Raw genomic sequence first — 27,025 nt, 5'->3', positions numbered from 1 at the left:
GGCAGGGGATGGGGACTGAGGGGTGGGGACGGGGAAGACTTTGTGCTGACACCCTCGGTGAGACCCTGGAGGGGCCTTGGGGTTGGATCAGGGCCCGTGACCTATTTCAGACTGCATTCATCCCCATCTTCCTCTCTGTGTGGCAGGCATGGTAAGCATGAATACGTGTTTGTTGAATGAATGAATGAATGAATAATGAACAAATTAATGAATCAGTGAATGATGGGTTGGGACCGGCCATAGGGAGGATCTGGTGGGTTGAAGTCCAGGCCTGCCACTTCAGCTAGCCCCTCCAGCTGATACCCAGGGGGAGGAAAGCAGCTCCTCCCATCCCCCATCTCTTTCAAATCCAACCATCACCCAAAAAAAAAAAAAAAAAACCGGCCTGGAAAATCTAACCGCTCCCTGTGGCCTAGGAGGGCAAAGGGCTTGTGCTCACCCATGAGTCAAGCTGAGGGATCCACAGCTGTGTGAGGGGTCTTTCCACAACCCGAACCCCCAGTGTGTCCGAAGGGCTCATTTCTAGAAAGATTCTGATGGAGGTGGTGTCCACGTGCCCCCCCCAAACGTTGAATGAAAGGCTGCTGGCGAGCTCTGGGTCTCGGAGACAGATGGGGCGTGGGGAGATGGAGCCACCCGGCGGTCCTCCCCTCTTTTCTCATTTTTAAATCTCTCCTGGAGAATCCTACCACCCCCACAGAAGGGTAACGGAGAGACTGGCTGGATTTTCACTGACCTGAGAGCCTCAGTTTACCTGTTGTCGACAGAACAGGGTCTCATGAATGCAGGTTTTTTTTTTTTTTCTGGCTGGAGAATGTTGGGACTAGGGGATGCCTCAGTGTGTTTCCCATTTGCAGTCTTTCCTTGGAGGGTGAAAATTAAGGAGCTGGGTGTCCCTCACATCCACTTTGCAGGAGCCCTAGGCAGGTTGGAGCCCCAGATATAGGGCCTGGGGGTAATTGAGTGGAGGGCCTTCTCTCCATATCCACCTGTCCAACCCAGTGCCCTCAGGACACCAATGGAGGCTCCTCCTTATCCCACCTGTGCTGGGCCTGGTAGGACTTTATCTGTGGGAGGGAGTTGAGGGGGTGTTGAAGATGGGAGTTGTCTCAAGGGCCAGAAGCTGGGCTGGAGGCCTGCTGTGGGGGTGCTTAGCTGTGTGACTTCTGGCCAGTGGCTGTCACTCTCTGGGCCTCCGCCAAAGGGAAGTGGAATGATGCGTGGGGAGGTCCAGGCACCTCCTGCTAACACTCATCTGGTTTTGTTTCTGGGGAACCTGCAGGGTGCAGGGTGCCTACTGAGGGTGCTGGCTGAGAGCCCAGGGGTGGGAGTGTGGACCTCAGGTTGTGGAGAGAAATCCCTAGAGAGCCTTGGGGGGCCCCTGGAGGCTGGGCACCAGGGGCGCTGAGAACACTGACTGTGGCCCTGTGGCCCCTGCAGCCAGCAGGAGAATGGACATCCAGTATTGCATTATTCCCATGATCACTGTCTCACCCTTAATTTTTACAATGGGGGGCCTGGTTGATTGCTGCTGATGGGATCATGACTCCCACAGGCTTGTGAGCATCTGTGCATTTCATGTGGAAGGGAAACTGAGGCTGGAGGGGCAAATACTGGGTCCCAAGGACTGACCAGAGGTGCCCCTCACCCAGCTGTCACACACCTGTCTCCCACCCAGGCCAAAGAAGCAGAAGTGTATCTGTGGGATGAAGGAGTGACAAGCTGAGCTGGGACCCCCACCTTCCCCAGGGGTGGTGCTGGGGAGGGGAAGGGAGAGGGTGGGGCTATGACATCTGACAGCCACCAGCCAGGGGTGAGGTGGGGGCACCCCCATTCCTAAGGGTCTGTGCAGGGGGCCTCCCTGCTGGGACCAAGAGAAAGGCAGGGAAGAAGTGGAGGTTTCTCTGGAAGAGCGCAGACCCATGGGTGCTGGCTGTTTTTGTTTTTAAGATCGAGAGATGGAGACAGAGACAGAGGTGGAGAGGCTTGGCAAGAGCAGAGGAGAGAGATACACAGAGACAGAAGGAGGGGGAGACTGACGAAGCCTCCCCCCATCCCCACCCACAGGGGAAGGCAGAGAGAGGGCGGGAGTTGGGGAGAGAGTTGGGGGGGCAGGGAGGCCAAGAGACTGCTTCCCCTCTGCTCAGATCTGCGCCTCATCTAGAGAAAGGCCTTGCCTGGTGCCCCCAGCCCAGCCAGGGGCTCAGGCCAGGAATTGGAGGGGCTCCCACTGATCAGGGTCCCGTCATAGTCCCCTCCAGCCACCTGCTGGGGGGACGGGCCCCCTCTGGGACCCTCCCTCGGAGAGGGCTGGGTACACATGCCCTCCCTTCCTCCCAGGTGCCTGATGTGGCTCGGGCCCTCTCTCGCGCGATCGGCTTGAATATTAATACCCGCCCTGCCCGGGGCAGGAGCCCGCTATCGCTTCGTCCGCCACCGCCGCGCGGCCCCCTTTATGGTAATCGTATATGCATTTGCATGTTAATGACAATATTTGTCTTAAAGCGGAGGTTGTGAAGGGGGCCGGTAAGGAGGGGCGGGGGGGCGGGTGGGGGCCTGCAGTTTCCATGGGAGCACCAGCTGCTCGGCTGGCGGTTGGGGGGTGACGGAGGGTGGGGGGAGAGGCTGGAGCACGCCGAGCTCCAGGCATGAAATTCCGTGTGTGACGTGCCAGCCCCAGGGAGCCGACGGGCTGGGCGGCCGGCAGGCGCTGCCCGGTGAGGAGGGACGAAGGGAGGGGACAGCGGCGGGTGGGCAGGGAGGGGGCGGGGGGCAAGCCACCAGGGCTGGCTGTGTGGCTTCGAGCTGGGCACGCCTCCCTCCATGCCTTAGTTTCCCCAACCACTCCATCCTCAGGGGGCTAACAGGCTTTTATGAGGCCCTGGGGACCTTATGGGTGACCATGACATCCTTTCTGCCTTCCGTTAGGCAGAGTGCATTGGTTGAGCGCCTGTTGTGTGCAGGTCTGAGAGTCCAGGCAAACAGGAATTCCTGGGGGGCATGATGGAGTCAACAGGCTGTGAAGCCATCTATTAATGGAACCACTATTTCTTCCAGACCCAGGATACAGTGTTGGCAAAATAGAGAAAAATCCTCTCCCAGACTCCTCCCACCCCCAGATCCCATTTGGTGGTGATGTGCTGCGGGGGAGTGGGGGGGGGGGTGGCGGGGAGGGGGGGCCCACACAGTGAGGAACCGGAAGTTCCAAGGCATTGATGTCAGGGCTGAGATGGTGGACGCACATCCGCAGGGACAATCCAGAGGAGGCCCCAGCTGCTGCAGGTGTGGAGCCCAGGAGGGCTTCCTGGAGGAGGCAGTTGATAAGGGAGAGCAGTTAGGATGTCTGGTTTCTCTGCATCTTCTTGGCTATGGAAACTTGGGCAGCTGCCTTCAACTTTTCAAGGCTCAGTGTTGTCATCTGTAAAAGAGTTGTGAGACCAGTGGGGCCTCCCATCTTGAGGAGAGTTAAGGGAGATGAGGGCCAGAATAGTGGTTAAAGCTCTTGACACAGGGCTGGGCGCAGAGCCTATGCTTGTTATGCTACTAAGCTGAGACCTGAAGGATCTGTTGATGGGGAAAGGTGATCCTGGCAGAGCATGTGCAAAGACCCTCCAGGTTAGGAGTGGATGGAGTTTTGCCTTGGTGGGGAAACAGCAGAGGGTCCTGGGAGCCCCATGGTTCCCTTTTGATGACATTTGCTGTCTCTTTAAACCCTGATATTGGCTGATGAGACCCTGGCCATTAGGAGCACTCAGTAGGACCACACTCATTCATTTAGCCAACACTTCCTGAAAGCCTTCTGGGGCCTTGTACTAGGCAAGAGAGATCTGAGACCCCCCTAATGAGCAGAGCTACACATTGGCACCTACAGCTGGAATGGTCAGGGTGTTTCAAAGGGAAGGGGTGCAGTGTTGAGAGAACTGGATAGGGAGTTGAAGGCTCTGCCTAGGGAATCCAGCTGGGTGGAGGAGGGGGATTAGAACTGGGGCTTTGAAGGGTGAATAGGAATTTGCTAGGTGGAGAAAGCATTTCATGTATTTATTCACAGAAGCGCTTTCTATGTTCTGAGCCCTATGGTGGATGTGAAACACAGCAGTGAGCAAGCCAGGTGACTGTCTCTGTCCTCGTGGATGTGGGCAGAGGGAACTGGGTTTGCAAAGGCCTGGAGGTGTGAAGGAGCACAGCTGGAGTCGAGGAGGAATTAGGTGAGGCATGGTAGTTGAGGCCAGGGAGTCAACCTTGAAGTCAGGGACTCAACCCTGAAGGGCCTCTTATGCTGCACTGAGCTTGGATCTTTACTGAGGACACTGGGGAGCCATGGAAGAATTTAGAGCAGAGGAGGATCTCAGACCCGTGTGGAAAGAAAGCTTCATGTCCTGTTAACTGTCATTGCTACTATCAGCCTCTTGCCAGCCTCCTAGCCTTATCTGTAATATGCACACTTCTCACACACCTGGGCGGATACAACAGAAGCTTCCCCTTGGGGTTGAGGCTCACAGTGTGGGATGAAAAGGACACAAATAAACAGACACATGCTTAGGTCACAATGGTTCTTAGAGAACCAGCCCCTCCCCCATGGATAGACAAGGAATTGGGGCTCAGAGACAGGCAACACCCACACCCAAGTCACACAACAAAATAGTCTCCCAGCCTGAGACTTGACCCACCTTGGAAAATAAATAAGGGAAGTAGGGAAAGAGATGTGATCGTGGAGATGTAGACTCAAGGTGAAAGCCATCCAGGGTTCCTTGTTCTCCTTGGATTGAAGGTGACCAGGGCCAGAGGGAGGGGCTGCTAAGTTTGGAAGACATGGACCTAGCAATAGTCCTGTTGATCTGGGGTCATGGTGATCATCACTGACATGTAAGTTCTGTGAGGGTAGGGACCGTGTCCTGTTCACCATTTTGAAGTGGAGCATGTGGATGAACAAAGGCCTAGGGGAAGGAGAGGATGAGAGGGTGAGGGGGTGCTTGGGTGTGGCCTGGCCAACAGATGATGTGTAGACGGCTACAGGCATGAATGGATGGATGGTGATGACTTGGTGGGTGGATAAGTGGATTGCTGGATGCAAGTGTGGGTAGGTGGATGAAAGGCTGAATGGACTGATAGATATCTAGGTGGATGAATGGGTGGATGAATAGATGGATGGATGGATGGAGGAATGATAGATGGAAAGATGGTTGGGTAGACAGATGATGGAGAATGGAGGAACAGAAGCATAGAGGACTGGACTAAGGGAGTGGATGGATGGCTGGAAGGATGGAGGAATGGATGCATGGAAGACGGGTGGATGGATGGAGGGATGCATGGGTAGATGGGTGGATGGATGGAGGGATGCATGGGTAGGTGGGTAGATGGATGGAGGTATGCATTTGTAGATGGGTGGATGGATGGGTGAGTGGGTGGCTGGGTGGATACCTTCTCAACATTTACCACCTTCCTCCCCATCAGGGGAATGGGAATGACCATCAGCTTTGCAGCCCAAGAGGCTTTGTTTCTATTCCTGACTCTGCTTTTCATTTCTGTGTGATCTTGGACAAGCCGCCTTATCTTTCCTGAGCCTTAGCATCCTCACTTGTAAAAGAGAAGGAGTATTGAGAGTTCTCTTACAGAGTAGTTGTAAGAATTAGCATTAATTTGTAGAATGCAAATAATGACAGAGTTAACACAATCCCTGTCAATAGCGTCTTGCACATCATTGGTGTTAATAAATGGTCAGGTAGCCAGACAGTTAACAACCTCTGTCCAGTCTCTGGGGTGTGCCAGGCATTGTGCCTGGTTTGGGAGGACGCAAATCAGTCTGGGAGAGAAGAGGGATTGACACTAAATGAGCAAACAGCTAAGACTTGAGTAGGAGCAAGTTGCTATGGAGGAAGTAAAGAGGGATGTGTGTTGAAGGGTGAAAACTTACTGCGGGTGACCAAAGATGTCAGGAGGTGACATCTGGGATGAGCCCTGCATGGCAGATGAAAAAGGTTGTTCTAAAGCCAAGAGAAAGGCATGCCAGGAAGTGGGCACAGCATGTGCAAAGGTCCTGAGGTCAGAATAAGTTTGCAGCATTGGGAGAACGGGGTTAGAGCAGAGTGAGCCAGCAGGAGAGAGGGAGGAGGGAAGGGCAGGGAGGGGACTTTGAGCTTTTACAGGTAGATTGGTGGGAGCCCTGGAGGGCTGTGGGTAGGGGAAGGTCAGGGTCCTTTAGGGAGCTCTGAATCTGGGGAAAGTGAACTCTGGGTCCTCCGTTTTTGAGGTGGGGAAACTGAGGCACAAAGAGTCCCAGAACGTGGCTGGACATTTCTGCCACCACAGGTGAGCTCAGCTCCTCTGAGGGACTTCTGAAAGGTGGCAGGTTGCCTGGAGGTGCCACGAGGGTAGATTGTGTGAGCTCCCTCACCAGAGTCCTCTGGCTTCCCCCAGCAGCCTTCCGGGGTGGAGTTCCCCACATCCGAGAGGTGAGAAGGGGGCACTCATCACATCCTTGTCCCTGACCCTCTGCTAGGAGGAGGCACCCGAGGCCTCATTCCCGCCCCAGCTAGGGGTCTCCAGAGCAAAATGATATATGTGGGAAGTGCAGGCTCAGAGAGGGGAGAGCACCTCCCCAAGGACACACAACAAGTTCATCACAGCAGTGTCTATGCTGGAAGGGATTTGTCGTCATCTAGAGCTACCCCTGGAAAAGGCAATGGCACCCCACTCCAGTACTCTTGCCTGGAAAATCCCATGGATGGAGGAGCCTGGTAAGGTGCAGTCCATGAGGTCACTAAGAGTCGGACACGACTGAGCAACTTCACCTTCACTTTTCACTTTCATGCACTGGAGAAGGAAATGGCAACCCACTCCAGTGTTCTTGCCTAGAGAATCCCAGGGACAGGGGAGCCTGGTGGGCTGCCGTCTATGGGATCAAACAGAGTCGAACACGACTGAAGAGACTTAGCAGCAGCAGCAACAGCAGAGCTACCCCATGTGGTTAGGCAGAGCTGCAAGGTTGTTTATTCACCTACTTACCCACCCCTTCTCTCAACTGTTTTTTGTTTTTTTTTTTTTTGAGTCCCTGCTATATGCCACCTTTGAGTGAACCAGACCTACTGTGTGACCAAGAGGAGTGCGATGCACTATGAGAAAGTGGACAGAACGCTGAGCAGTCCTAAGAGTGGTGATGTGTAGTGATTTAAAAAGTCAAGTCATCATCTCTTGCTGGGATCCAATAGGGAGGGATCTGGTGAAGTGGGCCTCACCCAGGGCGATCCTTAACCAGGGAACACTGGGCAATGTCTGGGGATATCTGTGGTGGTCATGACTGAGGGGGCTCCTGGCTTTGGGTGGGGCCAGGGGTGCTGCTCCATCCCCACAGTGGCCAGGACAGCACCCCCACACACACACAGAGGATGACCCAGCCTGGATGCCAGCAGTGCCGAGGGGGATTCTGATCTAGGATCACACTAACATTCTGGCCTGAGCAGTTGGTGGTCAGCGTAGTGTCATGGAGATAAGCCCTCAGTGTGTCAGAACAGGACCTCAGAGTCACCCTGACTCTCCCTGTCTCACACCTCTGCTCCCCTATCCCTCCCTCCTGATGGCTCTGCCTTCTAAACCTCTCCAGTCCACTCATGTCTCCCCACTCCTCTGTCTACCCCATCACATCCCCTGGACTAGCTTAGTCTCCTCTCCCCTGATCTCCCAGCTCCCACCCTCACCAGCCACAGTCTGAACTTCTCCCAGCAAGCTGAAGGTCCCTGTGAGCACCTGAGTCAGGCCCCACCCCTCCTCTGCTCACAGTCCTCCAGGGCTCCCACCTGCCCAACGGTAAAACCCCAAGTCCTCCCCACAGCCCACAAGGCCCTTTATGACCTCTCCCCGCCTTTATGACCTCTCCCCTCCTCCATCTCTTTCCCTCTCTCACTCTGCTCCAGACACACAAGCTCCTTGCTGTTCCTTCAGTACACCAGGAATGGTCCTGCCCCAGGGCCTTTGCACAGGCTTTGCCCACTGTCTGGACCACACTTCCTCCCTATCCTCTGTAAACCCCACCTTCTCAGTGAAGTCATCCTGTGGACCTGATTTATAATCTCAGCCACTCTCCAACACTCCACATCCCTCTTTCCTGCTTCCTTTTTTTTTTACCTCTGTGAAAATGAAAACTTCTGATGTACCATAGAGTTTATTTATTTTATTTGTGTTTCTCTCCTCCCAGTAGACTAGAAGCCCTATTAAGATGAGGTATTTTTGCCTTTTGTGTTCACTGCTATGTCTCCAGTGCCCAGAACAGTGAGTGCCTGAAACTCAGCGGATGGATGGGTGGATGCATAGATGGGTGGGTGGATGGATGGATGGGTGGATGGAGAGATAGCTTGATAGCTTGATGTGTGGGTGGATGGATGAATGGGTAAATGAGTGAATGATGGATGGATACATGAATGGATGATAATGAATGGATAGAAGGATGGGTGAATGGATGGATAGATATAAGGATGGACAGATGGATGGGTGGATGGATGGACAGGCGAATGGGTGGATGGATGGGTGGGTGCCCTGATGGAGTAACCACTGGTGCAGCGATGGTGACTAAATCCATGGGAGCAGTCGACATGGGTGCAGGCAGAAAGTCATAGGTCCAGATGAACCCTGAGAAGCCCTGTTTGTAACGTGGGGACAGAGGAGGAGGCAGCAACAGAGGCTAAGGAGCAGCAGCCAGGGAGATAGAGGTGAGGCTAGAACAGTGTGCCTGATGAAGCATGAGCCCTGGGTCCTAGGTCTTGCCCTCCTGGACAGGAGCCAATGAGTTCATAAGTGGAGGGAGGGACAGTGAATAGGGGAGTGGGGTCCATCAGCCCCTCTGTTCCCAGTTAAGTGGGGGACTGCTTCAGGATGAGAGGATGGAGGAGGAGGTGGAGAGGGCGGCCAGGGGCAGGGGTGGTGGAGAGGTGGCCCCACAGCAGAAGGGAGTGTCGCCTATAGTGCTGAGTGGATGATGTTGTCATTTTATGGATGAGAAAGTGGAGGCTCAGAGAAGTTAAGTGGCTGGCCCTAGAGCACACAGCAGGAAGGCATTGGGCAGGGTTAGATCCCATCTTTAGTCACCAGATTAGAGCTGAATTTAAAGAACTAGAATTAGGGGTGTCAGTGTGTGGTGAGGGGGTGGGCTCAAAAGGGTTTGAGATGAGAGGTTCACACAGTTGGTTATAGCTGGGGAGGGGAGATGTTGGGGATTAGAGAGAAATGAAACAGGTTGTCTTTCCTGCCTCTGTTTTCCCTGCACACCTGGCGCATGATCGGTACTTCGGAAATACTGACTGACCCCATGCTGGGCGTGGTGGGGGAGGGGAGGCAGGAAAACATATCAATGGGGTCGTTACCCACAAGGTGGTCTTGATATTAGCAGGTCATCTTGGAAGCAAAATCATTCATTTTGCAGTAAGTATTTACTGAGCACCTACTGTGTGTCTGACACTATTTAGGTACTAGGGACCCAAAACTGAAAAACCTGCCCCCCCCCATCCTCTTGGAGTGACATTTCAGTAGGGGAGAAACAAGGGGAAAAAAAAGTGACATTTGAGATGGTTCTAAGGGTACTGGAAAATATAGAACGGGGAGGGGGGCATGTTTGAGGACTGTCATTTGAAACGGAGTGCTCCAAGGAGGTTTCACTGGGGGAGGTGACATTTGAGCCAAGACCTTAAGTAAGAGAGTAAACTGCAGAGATCAGAGGGGAAATACATCCCACAACAGCTCATGCAAAGACCCTGGGGCAGGACCATTCCTGGTGTGTGAAGAGTCAAGAGGTCTGTGTGTCTGGAGCAGAGTGATCGAGGGAGAGAGAGGAAGGAGAGGAGGGCAGGGAGAGGAAGGAGCTAGTTGTGCAGGGCCTTGTGGAAGGACTTGGGCATTTCCCTCAGGGAGGTGGGAACCCTGGAGGGCTGTGGGCAGAGGGGCGGGGCCTGACTCAGGCGCTCATAGGCGCCCTCTCGTGGCTTCTCTGGGGAGGACATAATGGGGGGACGAGGGCGGAGCCGGGGACCAGTGGGGAGGAGAAATGAGCAGTCCAGGTGGGGCTGAACTAGGATGGAGACCATGTACAGTGGTCAAATTCTTCCTGGGCACGGGCTGTGTAATGGGCCCAACGCTGAGCACTGGGGACACATCAGTGACATGCACGCTACCTGTCGCCAGTCCTCCTGCCCCAGCATCAGTCGGGGATGGGGAGATTTCCTGGAGGAAGAGTGACTCAGCTGGGACCTGCAGGTTGAGGAGAAATGAGCAAGGTAAAGATGAGGGTGAGGATGTATGGACCAAGGAAATGGCAAATTCAAAGGCAGGTCAGCGAGAGGCCAGGTGTATCTGGGACCAGGGTGCAGACAGGGACACACCAGTGTCCATCAGGATCAGTTCCTAGACGTGTCAAGCTCCCTGGGAAGTGACAAATATCCCAGACTTATGCCTGAACATGACAACTATGAATAGTAAAAAGGAAAATAGTTTTTCCTTTTATTTATTTTTTGAGTTTATTTTGTGTTTTCTTGGTGGGGTTTTGTTTGTTTTGTCTCTTTCTTGGTCACACTGCATGGCTTGTGGAATCTTAGTTCCCTGACTAGGGATTGAACCCAGGCCCTCCACAGTGAGAGTACAGAGTTTTAACCACTGGACTTCCAGGGAATTCCCTGTTTTCATCTTTAAAACATTTTTTTTGTTGTTAGTTCATTAAATCAGGGTATTAGGCTCCCAAGACCTAAGTCATCCCCAGTGCTGTGGAATTTTCTGGGACTCAGAAGCCCTTTAGCCACCCCCAGTTTGCCTTTAGTAGCAGGGGTTGTTTCCGACTTGCTGTGTGACATCAAGAAAGCGGCTCAGCATCTCTGAACACGGGTTTGCTCACCTGTAACATGAGGATAAAAGTAGTGTGAAGCTCCAGGGATGATGGGGGAGGGGCTTCAGCAGAGCTTGGCTCCATGTACACAGCTGGTACATCTTCCTGGGCCACTTGGGGGGTTTTTTAGTCAGTCCTGGAGGGTCCTTTCCATAAAGACCTGCAAACCCTCAGATTCAGCAGGGCCCAAATTGGGTTCCACATCTTCCTTCTAAACCGCTTCTCCTCCTGGGTTCCCATCTGTACTGGTTTGCTGGGGTGGCCGTTACAAATGACCACAGATTCTCAGCCCTGAAGGGCAGAAGTCTGAGATCAAAGCTCTGCTCCCTCCGGAGGCTCAGGGAGGGTCCCTTTGGCCTCTTCCAGCTTCTGGAGGCTCCACTCATCTCTTGGCTTGTGTCTGTATCCGTCCAGTCTCTGCTTTCATCTTCCCCTGTCCTTCCATCTGTCTCTCCTCTTTTGTCTCAAATAAGGATGCTTGGCATTGGATTGGGGTCCACCTGGTTGTCCAAAATGACCTCATGTCAAGATCCTTGATTACATCTGCAAAGACCCTTTTTCCAGATCAGGTCCCATTCACAGATTCCTGGAGTGGATGTATCTTTTCTAGGGGGATCACTATTGAGTGCCTGAAGATGCTCCTCATCTTCTGGGCTTCCCCCAGCCCTGTATCCCTCACTCTGTCTTCCAGGCTGATGACACACAGGGAGGTGTGTCCATCTCTGTCTCTACCCAGCCTGGGAACCTTAGCATCTCCCATCAGTCAAAGTGTTGTCCCCAGAGCCCCAGCTGAACAGAGACCTGTTGCCGTGAAGGGACCATGGCTACTTCTGCTCCCTTTCTCAGGAGCATCTCCAGGACTGGAGAGAGGAGCATCCTTGTGGGCTGGGGGAAGAGCCCTTTGTCATGGGTCATGCAGATATGGGCTTAAGTCCCAGCCCTGTCATTTCTGTGGGTGACCTGGGCCACTGGGAACTTCAGCCTCCTCATCTATAAGGTGGACACTCTTCTCCCCACCATTGAAGGCTCTGTGGGGTCACCGTGGGGCTCCACTTTTGGGAAGCCTGTATCATTAATGATTCAGTTTATTCATGCATCAAACAATTGGTGTCTAGATTGTCCATGGCCCACAAGGGTCTTTTCATGGAAACACTTAAGGCCACCTTTGTCTTGGAGTATGAAAGGTTTGAAGTGAGTTTTATGGAAGATGGTAGAATTGGGTGCCTCTGCCACTCTGTACTCCAGGGACCAAAATCCTAGAGGTGCAGTGGATGGGAGGGAAGCCCTCAGCATCAGATATTCCTGGCTTCAAATTCCATCCCCACCCCTTACCTGCTGTGCAGTTATAGGCAAGTCACTTTACCTCTCTGAACTTCAGTTCCTCCATACTGTGCATCACATCCACCCCCCACAGGATTCCTGCAGAGAAAAGGAGGGTGTGAAGTAAAGTACCTAGGACAGCAACTGGCCTAGGGGCTCAGTGAGTTGGCTGTTTACTGGCACTATTATCATTATCTTATAATAATGGGGGATATTGTGGTGCAGAAGGATTAGGACTGGGGTTAAACTTCAAGGGTTCAAATCCCACCTCTGTGTGACTTTGGGCAGACAACTCAATGTCTGTCTGGTGTTTCAGTTTCCTCATCTTAAAATGACAAGAAAGATACAATGGTATCAATTCTTTCTTTTGGGCTGGGCTGAGGGTTCAAAGGGTTCATATGAGTGATGTCCCTGTAAGATGCTTGGCACTCACTGGACTTCAATTATTATCATACTAGCATTGTTACAACTTTGATTCATGAAATCCCAAAAGCCCTGATCTTGGAGCAGAGAACAGAGGATCTTGGCGAGAGGAGGGATCCTCAGGATTTCCCAGCAAAGAAATTTCCTCTCTAGGGGATCTTCTGCTTGCTTAAGCAGCAGTGACAGGGAGCTCCCTCCCTACAAAGAGCAAGCATGATGAGATAGATCAGTTGGTAGACTGCTTTCATACATTGAGGAAATCTCTTGTTTTCCAAAGACCCACCCCCCTCCATTAGTCCCTGCTCCACCTTGGGTGTCAAGAGGTCAACCTTTGTCCAGACTTTGAAAATAAGGGTGGGTGTGAAGGAAATCATAGGGTTGAGCCTTTTGGGCAATTGGTTCTTGGAGGTAGGGCTGCCTTCTTGACTCACCTCACCTCTACAGAACTCCAGGGCTTGGCCAGCATGGGGCTTGAGGTGTGTTTTGCTGAATACCTGGCCCTACTCTTATCATGGGGCTTCCCTAGTGGTTCAGATGGTAAAGAATCTGTCTACAATGCAGAAGACCCTGGTTCTATCCCTGGGTGAGGAAGATCCCCTGGAGAAGGAAATGGCAACCCACTCCAGTATTCTTGTCTGGGAAATCTCATGGACAGGGGAGCCTGGTGGGCTACAGTCCATGGGGTCACAAAAGAGTCGGACATGACTGAGAGACTAACATACACACTTTTATGGTGGACAAGTCTGGTGTGTGGGGTGAGGGTAACCAGGGTTGGAATCTCTGAGAAGAGGCTCACTCATCGTGGGCACTGGCTGGGCTGAGAGTTCCCTGGGAGGGTCACTCTAGGACTAGGACACAGCAAACCAGACCCCCAATCCCCAACTGAAATGTGCTCCATGGCCTCTTCACCATTGGATCCAGTCCCAGATTATCTCAGAAAGGTGAGACTATTTTAAGGTTCCTTTCAGGGCGAGGTAAAGCAAGGGCCTGTGGTCCTCCCCATAGGCCCTAGGAGAAATTTTTAGAAAAGATACAAATTCCAGGTAGTTGTATCCAAGTGGTTGGCACACAGTTCACGGTGCCTCTGATGTTCCACTGTGTGACCCTGGGCAAGTCGCTTCCCCTCTTGGTACTGCAACCCCTCATCTGCAGAACAAGGACGATGCTAACATCTCCTTTGTGGGGTTGTTGTGAGGATTAAATGAATCAATATTGAGTATAAGCTTATTAGCATTAAAAACTAGGGAGCTTTAGGGATTTTCCTGGTGGTCCAGTGGTTAAGACCCCACGCTTCCAATGCAAGGGGCCTGAGTTTGATCTCTGGTCAGGGAACTAAGATCCCACATGCTGTGCAGTGTGGCAAATAATAATAATAAAGAAAAATCTAGGGAGCTTTATTAACATCATTAGAGGTCTGTATTCATTGGGAACTGTATTTGTTTGTTGGGGCTGCCGAAATAATGTGCTTAAAAAACAGAAATGTATTTTCTCACAGTCCTAGAGGCCAGAAGTCTGAGATCAAGGTGTTGTTGGCAGAGCCGGCTCCTCCTGAGGCTGTGACTAGGAATCTGATGCAAATCTCCCAGCTTCCGGTGGTGCTGGAAATCCTTGTATCAACCAGATTTCTGCCTTCATTTTCACATGCCATTCTCCCTGTGTGCCTGTCTCTGGATCAAAGTTTCCCCCTTTATAAGGGTACCAGTCCTATTGGATTAGGGTCCACCCTACTTCCAGTATGACCTCACCTTTACTGTTATATCTGCAATGATATAAGATCACGTTCTAAGGTCCTGGAGATTAGGAGAATGAGTTGAGTTGATGGAGAAGGGAAACAATTCAGCCCTAATAGAAACTGAAATTCAAGGCTCTGTTTATCAAGAAATGGGTAAATATGACACATTTTCACCAGTTAGAAAAAGAAGCTAAGAGGCTGGGAAGATAGGGCCCAGAAAACAAGGAGACATTTCAGTACCAGGGACAGCAGCTTGCATGTTTTGCCTTTTTTTTTTTTTTGGTGGTTGTTTTTTTCCGTCTATCTGGCTGCAAGCCTTCCAGACAGACCCACAGGCTGGCAAAATGTTGTTCAAGGGTTATACCTACACTCCTAGAGCCGACACATTCTGTCTTCTGCATATAGGGCTCCACAGGCAAGAAAAGACCCAAGGAGAAAGGGCTTTGCCCCTCTTTTATACCTCCCAATTTCTTTCCAGCCATGCCTAATGTTTCTCAGGCCTTATGGCTATTTTCTTAGTGCCTCTGCATTCCTTGAAGACCCTGGAGATTCAATTCAGAAAATAGAATCTCAAAAAAAAAAAAAAAAAGGCAGGAAGACGTGTATTGGGAGAAGATATGGGCGTTAAATATAACCAAAAAAGGATAAGCACACACAATATATAAAGAGGGTGTATTTGTAATATCTCCTATTACAAATTTTTATTCTGGTAAAATATGCATAGCAAAATCTGCCATCTTGACCATTTCTAAGTCCACAGCTCAGTGGCACTGAGCACATTCATATTGTTGTGCAACCATCCCCACCATCCAGAACTTTCTCATCTTCTCAAACTCTGTCTCCCATGAAACACTGACTCCCCATCCCCTCCCCCAGCCCCTGGGCCCACCATCTACTTCCTTCTCTCTGTGGATCTGACTCCTCTAGGACATCATTTGAGTGGAATCATACTGTAAATGTCCTTCTGTGTCTGGCTTATTTCACTGAGCATCGTGTCTGCAGGGTTCATTCATGTTGTAGCAGGTGTCAGAATCTCCTTTCTTTGTGGTCCTTGTATAGACGGACAGCGTTTTGTTATCCATTCATCTGTTGATGGGTATTTGGGTTTTTTCCACCTTTTTGCTGTCCCGAACAATGCTGCTATGAGCACGAGTGTTTCTTTTCGAGTCCCTGCTTTCAATTCTTTGGGGATATATACCCAGAAGTGGAATTGCTGGATCATATGGTAATTCTATGTTTAACTTTTTTGAGGAACTGCCAAACTGTTCTCCACAGCCACCGCACCATTTTACATTCCCAACACAATTTTTAAAAAAAATGAATGTTAGAAGCTGTCCTCAGCTCTGCCTGGTGCCCCTTCCCCAGGGCCCCAGGGCACCTCTCAGGCCTGGGTCAGAGACTCCTCCCCACCACCAGGCCCAGCTGGTGGGAGCAGCCGGAGAAGTAAGCGCAGCCCAGCAGGATGCAGCTTTAATTAACTCCAGCCTGGGGCGAAAGTGGTGCCCCCAGAGCTGTTCCCAGGGGCTCTGCACAGGGGGGTCCCCGTCGGGGGAAGCTGAGAGACCATGGGAAGGGAGCTGGGGGTGGAGGACCCAGGACTCGACAGCATCAGAGCAGCCAACGATGGTCTCATTTCAGTCAGTGAAACTGAGGTCCCCTGGGGTTAGAGAGGCAAACCTAGCTCTGAGGCCCGGATCCCTGTGTCCATCCCAAAGAACTTGCCTGCATCTCCCACCCCACAAAATCTTTTAAAATATCTTTAATCTCATTGGCCTTTCTCTGGGCGCCTCCCTCTGCTCAGTTCCCTACGGTCTCTGTCTTGCAACCTTTCTTGTCTCTATGGCTCTCATGCCTCGCACCCCCTGCCCCCACTCAGGACGTCTTCCAATCACACCCCGGCTCTGGACCACTTTAGAGCCGGCCCCGCCCCTTGCCTCTCCTGATTGGTCCTTCCATTTGACGCCACGCCCCACCCCTATAGCTCCGCCCCCGCATCTAGGTTGGTCCATTCCACTGCACCCTCCGAGCATCTGTTCTGATGGGGAAAACTGAGGCGCCCACACAGGTGCAACGGGCCATCCGAGGCCACAGAATTGGTTAGTGGCAGAGTTACTGTGCTCCTCAGTCCAGTGCTGAGGCTTCTTCTGGTTCCTTGGGGCTGCTGGTGCCCCTCACTATCCTCCTCCCTGGGGCGGCAGCTCTGCCGCTTCCCCCTTCCCCCACCCCCCATCTCACCCCGCTTTTTAGCATCAGCCACAGATTTAATTAACAGCTGATTCGCCTCTCTGCCTTTCCCGTCTCACCCTTTGGGAAGTGTGGGTATGGGAGGGGAGAGCTGAGCTACTCCTAACTGCCCCACCCCAAAGGGGGCTCCAGCCTCCTTTTCTCTATTTTTAAAATTATAGTGAAATACACATAATTTAAATTTACCACCTTAATCACTTTTCCTTCTTTTATTTCCTAAGCTTTTAAAATTGTGGTTAAATATACATAACAGAAAGTTTGCCATTTTAACCATTTTTAAGTGCAGAAATTAGTGGCTTTAAGTACACTCCTATTGTTGTGCGAACATCTCCACCATCCATCTCCAGAACTTTCTCATCTTCCCAAACTGAAACTGTGTCCCCATTAAACACTGACTCCCCATCCCCTTCCCCAGCCCATGGCCCCCACCATCTACCTTCCGTCTCTGTGGATCTGACTCCTCTACGGATCTCCTGTGAGTGGTTCACAGTGGATCTTCCTGTGAACATGGGTGCACAGCCTCCTTTTCTCCTAACACTTCTATTTCTCTCCCCTCCAGGCTGTGCCTTTCTCACCTACTGTGCCAGGGACTCCGCCATCAAAGCTCAGACTGCCCTGCACGAACAGAAGACCTTGCCCGGGGTGAGTGCTGGATGCTGCTGGGAAGTGAAGGGGCAGATGGAGGGGATGCTGTCAGTTTGGGGAAGGCTAAGGTCCTTCCTGGGGTCAGCTGTGAAGCTCATCTGCCTCTGAACTCAGAAAGAGACGAATGGAGCAGAGACACAGAAATCATCACCCAGATGGGCATTTCTTGTGTGTTAACTGCATCCCTGGCTGTGCACTTCATGTCAGGGTGGTTTTGTGTGGTTGTGGAGGTTGCACACTGCCTGAGGGCACCTGGCTTCACATAAGAGTGTCACTGGAGGATGAGGAAGCATTAGCAGGCAGAGGGTCAGTAGGAGCAAAGGTCCAGGGGCAGGATGGTGCCTGGTGTGTTGGAGGAACAACCAGGAGGGCCGTGTTCCTGAAGCAGAGAGAGTGAGGAGGAGAGAGGGAGGAGGGGAGGGCAAGGAGAGGATGAAGGCAGATGTTCAGGGCCTTGTGGGCCTCAGGGAGGCCTACCTACCTGGTAGGACCCTACCTACCTCTCACCATAAGAAGGGAGGGGATTTTCTTTCCTCTTGTCCTTATGGAGCAAGTAAAGCTATGACTCCTTATGTGGTATTTCCTCCCCAGGGGAGGCTGGCCCAAGCTCTGGGCCTGCTGGTTCTCTCCTGTCAGCCCTGTCCTTTTTGGGTGGGCAGGAGGTCCCTGCCCCCAGGAAAGGATGGAAGGTCCCCTTCAGCCTGCCAAGCCAGATCTTCAGTGAGATCTGTAGCACCCCACCCCGTGAGTTTGGGGGCAGGGGGTGTCGCCTTTCCCTCTAGAAATCTCAGGGACCCTTCAGTATCAAGGGGCTTCAGAGGATGCTAGGGTGGCATCTTGCCATTCCTGCTGGGAGCATGGATGCTACACGGCTGACAGTGGACAATCTGGGGTTCACCTGCCAGGAACCGGAAGCTGTGGCATGAGTTTGACTCAACTCTGAGCAAGCATCCAAAGGTTTGGGGGGTGGCCTCAACCTTACCTTGCAGAGCAAAGAGCCCCTCTTTGAAAGATGAAGTGGCAGAAGCGAGAGCATACGCTATGGCGGCCACATCAGCGGGCTCCTTGTTTAGTTTCCACCTGGTGTTGCCATGTGACGATGAACCAGCACCGGATCTTCAGCACCGGAAGAGTATAATGCGGTGGGGTAGAGGGAAGAAACTGTTGAGGAGGTCACTGAGGGCTTCACTGAGGAGGTGGCATTTGAGAAGAGACTTGAAAGATGAGGAGGAAGGACATGCTAGGAGAGGGGACCAGATACGCAAAGGTGAACAAACACCATCTGGATTCACTCTTTTCCCTCACTTGGACCTTCTGCCAACACCTCCCCAAACCAACAGGAAACTGGAGGGCAGGTCTGTCCGTAGCACCCAGGGGCACAGTGGGGTTCAGTGGATTCTATTAGTTATCTCCCGATGTGTCACAAATTACTCTTCAGGGACTCCCCTGGCAGTCCAGTGGTTAAGACTCTGCACTTCCACTTCAGGGGGCACAGGTTCGGTCCCTGGTTGTGGAACTAGGATCCTGCATGCCTCACTATGTGGCCAAGATTTTTATTTATAAAAATAAATAACAAATTACTCCTTAGCTTAGTGGCTTCAAACAATCAGCATGCATTGTCTCACAGCTGCCAGGGGTTAGGAACTGGGACATGAGTTGGCTGCATGGTTCTGGCTTCTGGTTTCTCCTGAGGTTGCAGTGGAGTCGTCAGCCAGAGCTTACTGTGGCTGGCAAATCTGGCCCAGTGCATGGCTATTGGCTGGAGGCCTCCGCTCCTCTCTGTGGGCATCTCCCCAGTGCTTGCTACTTGAGGGACCTCATAGCATGGTGACTGGCTTCCCTCAGGGCATGTGATCTGAGAGTGAGCCAGGAAAAAGCCACAGCGTCTTTTTTTTTTTTTTTTTAATATGTATCTATTTATTTGGCTGCACTGGGTCTTAGTTGCAACATGCAGGATCTTTAGTTGCAGCATATGGGATCTAGTTCTCTGACCAGGGATAGAACCTGGACCCCTGCATTGGAAGCATGGAGTCTTAGCAACTGGACCATCAGGGAAGTCCCAGTCTCAGGGCTCTTTGTCCTCCTCTCTCTGCTCACTCTCCTAGCACAATCCAATTCTTTCATCCGTATCTATCCTGCCAGCCAGCCAGCAACCTTTTATTAAGCACCTACCTAGTAGGCCTGATGCTGCACTTCTCTTACCAGTTCTGTGTACAGAAGATACCCCTTGGTGACTCCTTCAGGCACCCCATACCCAGCAGAGCTCAAACTGCCCACAGCATCCCCTTTGAACCAGTTTTTCCTCCCTTCCCCTTGCCCCGCCCCAGCTTCTTGTGGTCGCTGGCAATCCTTGGCCTGTAATCCTTCCAATTCCTGCCTCTGTTGTCAGGTGGCCTTCTCCTCCATATCTACATCTCTGCCATCTCCACTGCCTTTCTCTTATGAGGACACCAGTCCAGTCCTGGTCACCTAAATCCAGGATGACCTTGTGCACAGATCTGTCACTTAATTACATCTATAAAGATACCATTTCCAAATAAGGTCTCATTCATAGATTGCAGGGGTTAGGTATTGGACACGTTTTGGGGCAGGACAGCCATTCACTTCACTGCAGGGGGTGACCACAAAATGAACAGCTGGATGGAAGGGTGACTGGGGAACTGCATCTCAAGGGAGAACCAGGTGACCTGTGGTGATGACCTCATGGAGGGCAAACAGGGCAGCTTTCTGGAGGGGGAAGCATTGGAGCTAGTCTTGAGTGACTGGGAGGGTGTTGGCAGATGGGGGTGATGTGAGCACGGAGCGTACTGAGACATGGAGGCAGGAGTGTGCCTGGCAAGCTGAGTGTGGGAACGCACGAGAACCTAATGGAAGTTTACTGCCCCCAGGGACACTGGGCAATGTCTGAGGACATTTGTGATGATCATCTTGACCATGGCATCTCGCAGGTACAGGCCAGGGCTGCTGTTCCACACCCTACAGTGCACAGGACGGCCCCCCACAACAGAAAATGATTCAGGCCAAAATCAGCAGTGCTGAGGTTGAGGAACCCTGTTTAGGAGAATAAGGAGCTGGTGAATGTTCTAGAACAGTACTAAGAGAAATATGTAGAATGCATACCACATACAGCATTTAGATTTTTCTAGGAGCAGCGTTTAAAGAGTAGAAAGAAACAGGTGAAATGAATTTTAATGCTTTCTTTTATTCTAACCCACTGTCCCAAAATCCTATCAAGAGGCTGTCAGTAGGGCCCATGTAAAACTTACTAATGAGATAGTTCACATTCTTTTTATTTCATCCTAAGACTTCACTTTCACTTTTCACTTTCATGCGTTGGAGAAGGAAATGGCAACCCACTCCAGTGTTCTTGCCTGGAGAATCCCAGGGAGGGGGAGCCTGGTGGGCTGCTGTCTCTGGGGTTGCACAGAGTCGGACACAACTGAAGCGACTTAGCAGTAGCAGCAGCAAGTGTTTGAAAATCTGGTGTGTGTCTTGCACACCCTCAATCCCTCTCAACCAGAACACTTAGTGGTTACCAGAGATGCTCAATGTGGAGTTGAATTTTATAAAATTGACAATTGAAAAAGTAGATTCCTTTCCTCAAGTTGTTGTAAACCTACTCAGAGCTTTTCCAAGAATGGAGTCAGTTTTTAGACTTTTCTGAAGAGGATCAGAGAACAAATGTTTTCAGCTTTGCCAGCCATACAGCCTCTGTTGCATCTGTTGAAAGCACAAAACAATCACATTGAGTGTGGCTAAGTGCCAATAAAACTTTATTGACAAAAACTGGCTGGGGCGGGGTGCAGAAAAGGGCTGTAGTTTGCCCATCCCCATATTGGGCTATCATCATCCAATAGAATTTACTGGATGTTCTGTCTCCACTGTCCAGTAGTGTGGACACTTGCTCCGTTTGGCTATGGAGCCTTTGAAAAGGGGTGAGTGTGACTCAGGGACTGAATTTTTAATGTTATTTAATTTTAATAGATGTAAATTTAAACTTCCACTGGCTACCTGTGGCTAGAGGCTATTGTCCTGAACACTGCAAAATCTAGAATGTTCTAGATCAGGGATCAGCCACCACGTTAGACAGCGCAGATCTAGAATGTTCTAGACTGTTCAACAGTGTAGACCTAGAATGTTCGAGACTCAGGAGCATGGTGCAGCATCATTATACGTCTAGGTTAGGGAGTTGTCTGTCTCGTTTTGACACCAGATCACAGCTAAGGAGGGATTAGGGGCCTCAAGCCACCTCTTCTCCTCTCAGGGCTCAGTTTCCCTCGTGTTATCATTGTCCCCCAGCACTTTGGGGGCACTTCATCCAGCTGCCATGTCAGCAGGGCCCTGGGTCTGCTCTGGCCCCATGTGACAGACAAGGGGACTGTGGTGAGAGAGGAGGGGACTTGTCCCAGGTCACCCAGGAGGGTGAGCACTATGGCTCCACCCACCCTGCTTCACAGACCTTGAACCTGTGGCTTCTCTGCTGGAGTTTCCTGTAAGCTGCTCCCTGCGCCCTGGAGGTGAGGGCAGATGTCTGATAAATAAAGAGGAGGCTCAGAGCTAGATCCTGGGGACAGAGGGGCTCAGCTTAAATTTTTTCTTAAAATTTGAAAAATACTGCACATTTAGTGAAAAGTGCATGCAACCCAACTGACTATAAAGCAAGCACCCATTACACTGTGCACCCGGAAACCACCCCGACCCACGTCCCCAAGCCAAAGCCCCTCTCTTCTCCTTGGAGGAACCCCTGTTCTGACTTTTATGGCAATCAGCCCTTCCTTTTCTTCCGTTACCATGCGGATGAGATTCAATATGATGCCTTGTAGCTTTGTGCTTTGTCATTGCTGTGTGGTATTCCACAGCCTGGATGCACCGTTTATTCATCCATCCTCCTGCTGGTGGACATGTGAGTTGTCTCTAGTTTTGCTGTTAAGGCACAGAGATCCTTGCCAGTGTTTTGCTCTGGGTGGACACATGCCACGTTTGGGTCAGTCTCATACACAGGAGTTCGGGATCCCTGAATATGTGTGTCTTCCAATTGTGATGAGAGAAGGGGTTGTCTTTGGGGGTGAGCCTCCCTCCACAAGAACACCCACAGAAATGGAACCAGTCTTACAGTAGGAGAGCTGGAGGCTTGCTCACTAATCGCACAAGGAGACCTGGGGTCTATTGGACAGGAGGACCCTTTACCTGTCAGCATGTCTGAGCACAGGAGTCTAAGCCTCCCCATAGGTGTCAATGCCAGAGAATGGAGTCTTGGCTGTGGAAGAAAGCCTGCCCTGCAGGGTCACATGCTGCACATGCCTGCGCACTGCCCGGGAGACAGGGGCCCTGGGCTGGGCCATGTTAGAGACAAAGACTGCCAGCACCTTTCCTATCCCTGTGTGTGTGTGTGTGTGTGCACGTGCACGCATTGGGGGACACAGTACAGATCGACCCCTCTGTCTCTTCATCTTTTGATGAACGAGGGAGTGGTCCCAGTGGTTTGCCAGCTCAGTGCATCTTCCCCCACCTTGGCACAGCCGACGCCCCCTCCCCCCTCCAATGCTGTTTTCTGTAGCAAGTGACACACACCCCTTCCAATTCCCACCTCGAATGTGACAGCAGAGTCCATGGGGGATGCAGTTTAATCAGATCTCAGCATTCTGGAATAAGATCCTACAATGAATAACAGAATCCAAGAATAGAACCCAGCATGGACCACAGGACCCTGGAATCCACACCGGGCCGACGCCTCCGATTGTTACAGGGATTCTCCGCTGGCCTGTCAAACCCAGGGTGGGGATCCTGGGGATGGAAGAAAGTCCCACTCTGGCGACAAAAGGCAACAGGTCCAGTTCCCACCTCGAGGATGGCAAGGGGCTGGTGGCCATTTGAGGCAACACTATCTTTTTCTTTGTGAAGCTCTTGGGAGTGAGGGATGAGCCAGATCAGGGATCAGCCATGCAGCGCATCTGAGCATTCTGGAAAGGGATGAGTTTGAGTTTGTCAAACTGTGAGCACCCCACCAGAGGCCCCTCCCTGAAACCCTGAACCCCCTTCTGTGTACACAGGGGTATCTGAAGTGGTCCCTTTGCAGAACCCACCCCCACATTTCATGACTTGGCTCAGAGTCAAGCCAGTCCTGGGAGTGAGCAGGAGGCCCCTGAGGAGCCAAGTGTCTCAGGATATGGTTTTTGAGGCCTCAGTGTCCTCATCTGTAAAATGGGTTTGTGGTGTGTTTGAGGGTCCTGTGAGCTGGGACACACCAGAGGCTGAGCATGCACTTGGCAAATACACAGCCGAATGAATGAACTCATCATCCCAGGAGTCGAGCTGTGGGACTCTGGCCAGTCACGTCTCTTCCCAAGCTCGTGTTCTCCCGTGAAATGGGGACAGCTCAGACACGCCTGGCACAAGCTCTTGGGTTACTTCCCGTGCCGGGCACTCTGCCCAGCACGCCTGCCCAACTCTTGCCTGTGGGACAGGAGTCTGGAAACCATAGGTCTTGTCTTGTCTCATCCTGTTTGCCGCTTGTGGACCCTATGCTGGTTCTTTCTCAGGAGGAGGTCTTAGAGCCCCTCACCTCAGCCCTGACCCTGGAAACCCCTCCTAGAGAGGAACAGAATGTGTGCTAAGGGTGGGGGGAGATGCTGTCATCAAGGCAATGACTGGGCAAAGCAACTGAAGCAGGGAGGATGGAGGGGAAGGCTTCGGGGGGAGGTTACATTCCAAGGGGCTTGTTGGGCAAGGATGGGGTGCACAGGGGTGTGTTCCAGTCCATTGTCCTCAGGGAGGGGGAGGAGAAAGGGGCAGGAATGGTTGGGACAGAGCAACAAAGTTGGCTCGGATGCCAGGATGAGGAGTTGGCACGCCACCCCAAGGGCAATAGGGAGCCACGGCAGAATCTAGAACAGGAGAAGGGCTTGCATGGGAGAGGAAGAGCATGGAATGCTAGCCCAGACAGCCCAGATAGGGGTCCACCTGCTTCATCCCCCTCCACACCATCCAGAAACAACCCAGTCAGGGCTTTCTCTGGGCCCCCACACCTTCAAAAGGCACAGCTTTGCAAACCCAGGAGAATATCTGGGGCCCCAGCCTGTCTACCAAAGGGTCTTCCTGCAGTCCTTCCCCCAAGTGGCATCAGTTTCCTCATCTCTCATATACATAACAGAGAAGGCAATGGCACCCCACTCCAGTACTCTTGCCTGGAAAATCCCATGGACGGAGGAGCCTGGTAGGCTGCAGTCCATGGGGTCACTAAAAGTCGGACACGATTGAGTGACTTCACTTTCACTTTTCACTTTCATGCGTTGGAGAAGGAAATGGCAACCCACTCCAGAATTCTTGCCTGGAGAATCCCAGGGACAGGGGAGCCTGGTGGCCTGCCATCTATGGGGTCGCACAGAGTCGGACATGACTGAAGCGACTTAGCAGCAGCAGCAGCAGCATATACATAAGTCAGACATAAAGGACCCTATTTTCGCAACGGTGTATGGCTTGGTTGTAGTCATTTAGCAAGAGCTGGGTGGCAGAGCAAGGACTGGATTCCAGTCACTTAACATATGCCCGCCCAGAGCCCTAGTCCACCTGATCCTTGGCTGGAGGGATGGCTGGGTTCTCAGAGACCCCCACTCCCCCTGAGAAAACTGGCAGGAGATCTGGTCTCTGCTTCTGATTTTCTCCTCTCGCTTTTTGATTTGCCCATCTTTAAAAGGAGTATGTTTCCATTTCATAAAGTTGTTTGCAGATTAAATGAATCAATGGACATAGGTATTGCTCCAGTTTGTTCCTCACCACCCCTCACCCTGCCATGAACTCCTATTCATACTTTAAAACCCACTGCACATTTTCCATTTCAGTGCACCTCCAGGAAAGTCTTTGGCTCTTCACTGTTCTCTGCTCTAGGCTCTCCCAGCACTTGACCCCATGAGTCTGGAAATAACTGCATATCCTTCTGTTTCCCCCACTGCCTTACTAGTGGAATGCTCCCTGAGGTTGCAGAATTACTCAGCTGGAAGCACATGAGAATGTTGTTGAATAAGTGTAAAGAGGGAGGGAAAGGGAAGGGAAAGGATACAACAGTGGGGAGCCAGGGAAGGTAGAGGAGCGAGGAAGGGCATTCAGCAGAGACCTTGGTGGGACAGATGGAGAGAGGGAGCCGGAAGGAGGTGGGCAGAGCCAGATGGGTGGGCAGGGGCGACAGGAGGGGTGGGGTGAGGGGAGACCCAGCTCTCCCCGGCACGCCTCCTCCCGGCTCGGGCGGGCAGGGCCCGGCCTCTGGCGTGCGGATTGCCTGGGCGTTGGGCGCGGAGAGCGGAGAGCGAGGCGCGGAGCCCGAGCGTGCGCGCGTGTGCGCGCCTGTGCTCTCAGGGCCAGCCGGGCGGGCGGCGGCACATGGATGCCAGCCTAGCGCACATCTCTAGGCCGGTGGGTAAGGCGAGGCGCGGGTCTGCGGGATGTGGATGGCCGGGCCTCAGAACCTCGACTTTCGAGTGGGGGACTGGAGAGGAAGGGGATGCCCACCAGGCTTCTTAGAGCCAGGCCAGGACCCCTTTCCTCTCGCTGAGCTGACCCAGGAGGGGGAAGGGGCCTCCTAGTAGGCGGAAGGTCCCAGGCTCTGCAGCAGGTGGGGGGAGATGGGAAGCAGGTATCCAGACCCAGAGAACGGTGTAAAGGTGGAGGGTACCCTGATGGGGGCAGGTTCCCTCCCTGTGGTCCTCCTCCCTCGCTCCCTCCCTCGGCTCATCCATCTCCAGAAGATTATATTTAAATATCTCTTTTGTGCAAGGCAGGAGCTGGGCTCGCCCCTAAGAGGCTGTTTCCATGGCAACAACAATTGCCAGCTTCCGTGTGGTGAATCAGCGTTGCCATGGCAACCCCATCCTCATCTGCCCAAGGTGCTGGGAGGGAGGGAGGAGGTGAGGGCCAGCGGAGGCGGGTGGGAGAGGTAGAAGAGAGGGAGACTGGAGCCCAGGTGCCCCCTCCCTCCCATCTCCCTTCACCACTTCAGTCTGCCCTCAGCCCAGAAACTGGTCCCATATGGTTGAAATAATCTCTCCTCAGGCCTCCAGCTAGAGGGGTGTGGTACCCAGGTGAAGAGGGTCCAAGATGAGTGTGCGCGCGCACGCGTGCATATGTGTGTTTGTGTGTATGTGTGTGTGGTGGGGGAAGGGAGATGTGGTTGGGCCTTTCCCAGGTGGTCAGGGTCCCTCTGAGGGTGTGGTTGGGTGGCAGGATGATTGCGCTGGGGGAAATGGGGGCCAAGATGGGGGAAATAGAAACCCTTTGAGTTCTGGGGCTCCCAAGGCTGAGTTCACATTGAGGAGGCCCATATATGCTTCAGACACACACTTGAAATGGGGGAGCATATCAGATGAGGGGGCCCACCAGGGGAGGGGGAGCAGAAAAATACCTCTTCAGGCCTTGATTTTGACATCCGTAAAAAACAGGGTAAAAATTGTGCCTCTCTCTCTGAAAACTTGCCAGGCAGCTGTGTTGTGATTAGAAGACACTTATCAAGTATCATCAAGTACCTCCGAATGGCTGTGGGGATCTACTCCAAGACTGACCTGGGAGGGGGGCTGGGACCAGCACTCGTTCCGACCCCAGGCCTGGTGGAGAGGGACCAGGAGCCTTTCTATGATGGCAGGTGTTGACCACTTCCTTCTGGTCACTTCAGTTCAGCAAACTCCTCTGATTCTCTCCTGTACCCTGCCCTGAAGGATGGGGAGTAATGTGATGGTCTCAGTCTGGAGGGAAGCAGAAACATGGAGACACCTCCTGCCCTGAGGCAGAGAGAGGAGGAGGCCCCAAAAGGTGGAAGG

The 27,025-nt window shown here is 52.3% G+C and overlaps 1 protein-coding gene across 3 annotated transcripts in view; it reads left to right on the top strand.

The window, feature by feature from the left end:
• CELF5 (CUGBP Elav-like family member 5) overlaps nucleotides 1-27,025 on the top strand; it is a 49,798-nt gene that overhangs the window by 1,441 nt on the left and 21,332 nt on the right. For all 3 annotated transcript variants that reach the window (XR_015166864.1, XM_086410226.1, XM_086410227.1), the window contains exon 2: nucleotides 17,137-17,219. Coding sequence is in view for 2 of the 3 variants with exons in the window: in XM_086410226.1 (XP_086266352.1) it covers nucleotides 17,137-17,219 (83 nt within the window). In the remaining variant the exon portion in view is untranslated. The remainder of the gene's footprint in view (nucleotides 1-17,136; nucleotides 17,220-27,025) is intronic.

Source organism: Bos grunniens, chromosome 7 (genome assembly GCF_055505025.1).
Source record: "Bos grunniens cultivar Pamir isolate PY7600 chromosome 7, Bosgru_T2T1.0, whole genome shotgun sequence".
Taxonomy (NCBI): Eukaryota; Metazoa; Chordata; class Mammalia; order Artiodactyla; family Bovidae; genus Bos; species Bos grunniens.
This window is presented reverse-complemented; position numbering and strand designations above follow the sequence as displayed.